Raw genomic sequence first — 1734 nt, 5'->3', positions numbered from 1 at the left:
GTTGCCGAGTGTCTGAATTTTGATCACATGACCGCGGGCATGCTGCAACGGTCATAAGTGGGGAAAACGATCTTAAATCACCTTTTTCAGTGCCGTCGTAACTACAAATCGGTCACTAAACAAACGGTTGTAAGTCGAGGACTACCTGTATCCTATTTTTTTTATTATTGTTGCTTTGTTTTTCTCTTAAGAATGATTGAGTTGCATTGAATGTTGGGGTGTTAAATTCCCAACAGAGAAGGGAGTTGTGGATTCTCACCGTGTGGTGTTTTTTCCCCCTTTCTTTTTGTGGTTTCTCCACAGACCATCCATGAGCTCAGATTTCCAGCATTACAGTTTCAGGATGCCAAACATTGGATTCCAGAACCTGCCTCTCAACATATACATCGTGGTCTTCGGCACGGCAATTTTTGTCTTCATCCTCAGCTTACTTTTCTGCTGCTATTTGATAAGGTAAGACACAAACACACACACCTTTTCCCTTTTTGTGGAAAAAAAATTATTATTATTTTTAGTTTACTCAAAGGAAGTTAAGCACGGGTAAAGATTTTAAGGCTGTAAGTAGATGTAGTAGTTCAACCGTTTCAAGTTCTTTTTCCCCTCTTTCGCAAGGCGTGGGAAACTTAACCGGCCGTACTCAGCGTGTGGTCCTCAATGGAACCGCATCTACATGGAGGGAAGTGTGTAGTGGGGTGCCCCAGGGCTCTGTTCTGGGCCCAGTGCTCTTCAACATGTTCAACAACGGTTTGGATGAGGGGATAGATGGGGAACTCATCAAATTTGCAGACGACACCAAGCTGGCAGGAATAGCCAACACTCCAGAAGACAGGCTTAGGATACAGGAGGATCTGGACAGACTTGAACACTGGGCGCTATCTAACAAAATGAAATTCAATGGTGAAAAAAGTAAGGTTCTACATTTAGGCAAGAAAAACCAAATGCACAGGTACAGTATAGGGGGTACCTTGCTCAATAGTAGTAACTGTGAGAGGGACCTCGGAGTCCTAATGGACGATCCCTTAAATATGAGCCAGCCGTGTGCTGCAGCTGCCAAAAAAGCCAACACAGTGCTGGGCTGCATTAACAGAGGGATAGAATCAAGATCACGTGAAGTATTAATACCACTTTACAATGCCTGAGTAAGGCCACACTTGGAATACTGCATCCAGTTTTGGTCACCACGATGTAAAAAAGATGTTGAGTCTCTAGAACAGGGGTCCTCAATCTTGGCAACTTTAAGACGTGTGGACTTCAACTCCCAGAATTCTGGGAGTTGAAGTCCACACATCTTAAAGTTGCCAAGGTTGAGGACCCCTGCTCTAGAAAGAGTACAGAGAAGAGCAACAAAGATGATTAGGGGACTGGAGGCTAAAACATATAAGGAACGGCTGCTGGAATTGGGTATGTCTAGTTTAACGAAGAGAAGGACGAGGGGGGACAAGATAGCAGTCTTCCAGTATCTCAGGGGCTGCCCCAAAGAAGAGGGAGTCAAGCTATTTTCCAAAGCGCCGGAAGGCAGGACAAGAAGCAACGGATGGAAACTAATCAAGGGAGAGAAGCAACCTAGAACTAAGGAGAAACTTCCTGACAGTTAGAACAATTAACCAGTGGAACAACCTGCCTCCAGAAGCGGTAAATGCTCCAACACTGGAAGATTTTAAGAAGCGAAATGGTATAGGGTTTCCTGCCTGAGCAGGGGGTTGGACTAGATGACCTCCAAGGTCCCTTACAACT

The 1734-nt window shown here is 44.8% G+C and overlaps 1 protein-coding gene across 1 annotated transcript in view; it reads left to right on the top strand.

Moving 5' to 3' along the window:
* The first annotated feature begins 305 nt into the window (after window positions 1-305).
* Window positions 306-1734, top strand: part of RNF24 (ring finger protein 24) — a 12457-nt gene continuing 11028 nt past the window's right edge. Inside the window, exon 1 of the mRNA XM_015825220.1 lies at window positions 306-453. Within this exon, the coding sequence (XP_015680706.1) occupies window positions 311-453 (143 nt within the window). The 5' untranslated portion in view covers window positions 306-310. The remainder of the gene's footprint in view (window positions 454-1734) is intronic.

This window comes from Protobothrops mucrosquamatus, unplaced genomic scaffold, assembly GCF_001527695.2.
Source record: "Protobothrops mucrosquamatus isolate PMUCROS unplaced genomic scaffold, P.Mucros_1.0 scaffold2550, whole genome shotgun sequence".
NCBI lineage: Eukaryota > Metazoa > Chordata > Lepidosauria > Squamata > Viperidae > Protobothrops > Protobothrops mucrosquamatus.
This window is presented reverse-complemented; position numbering and strand designations above follow the sequence as displayed.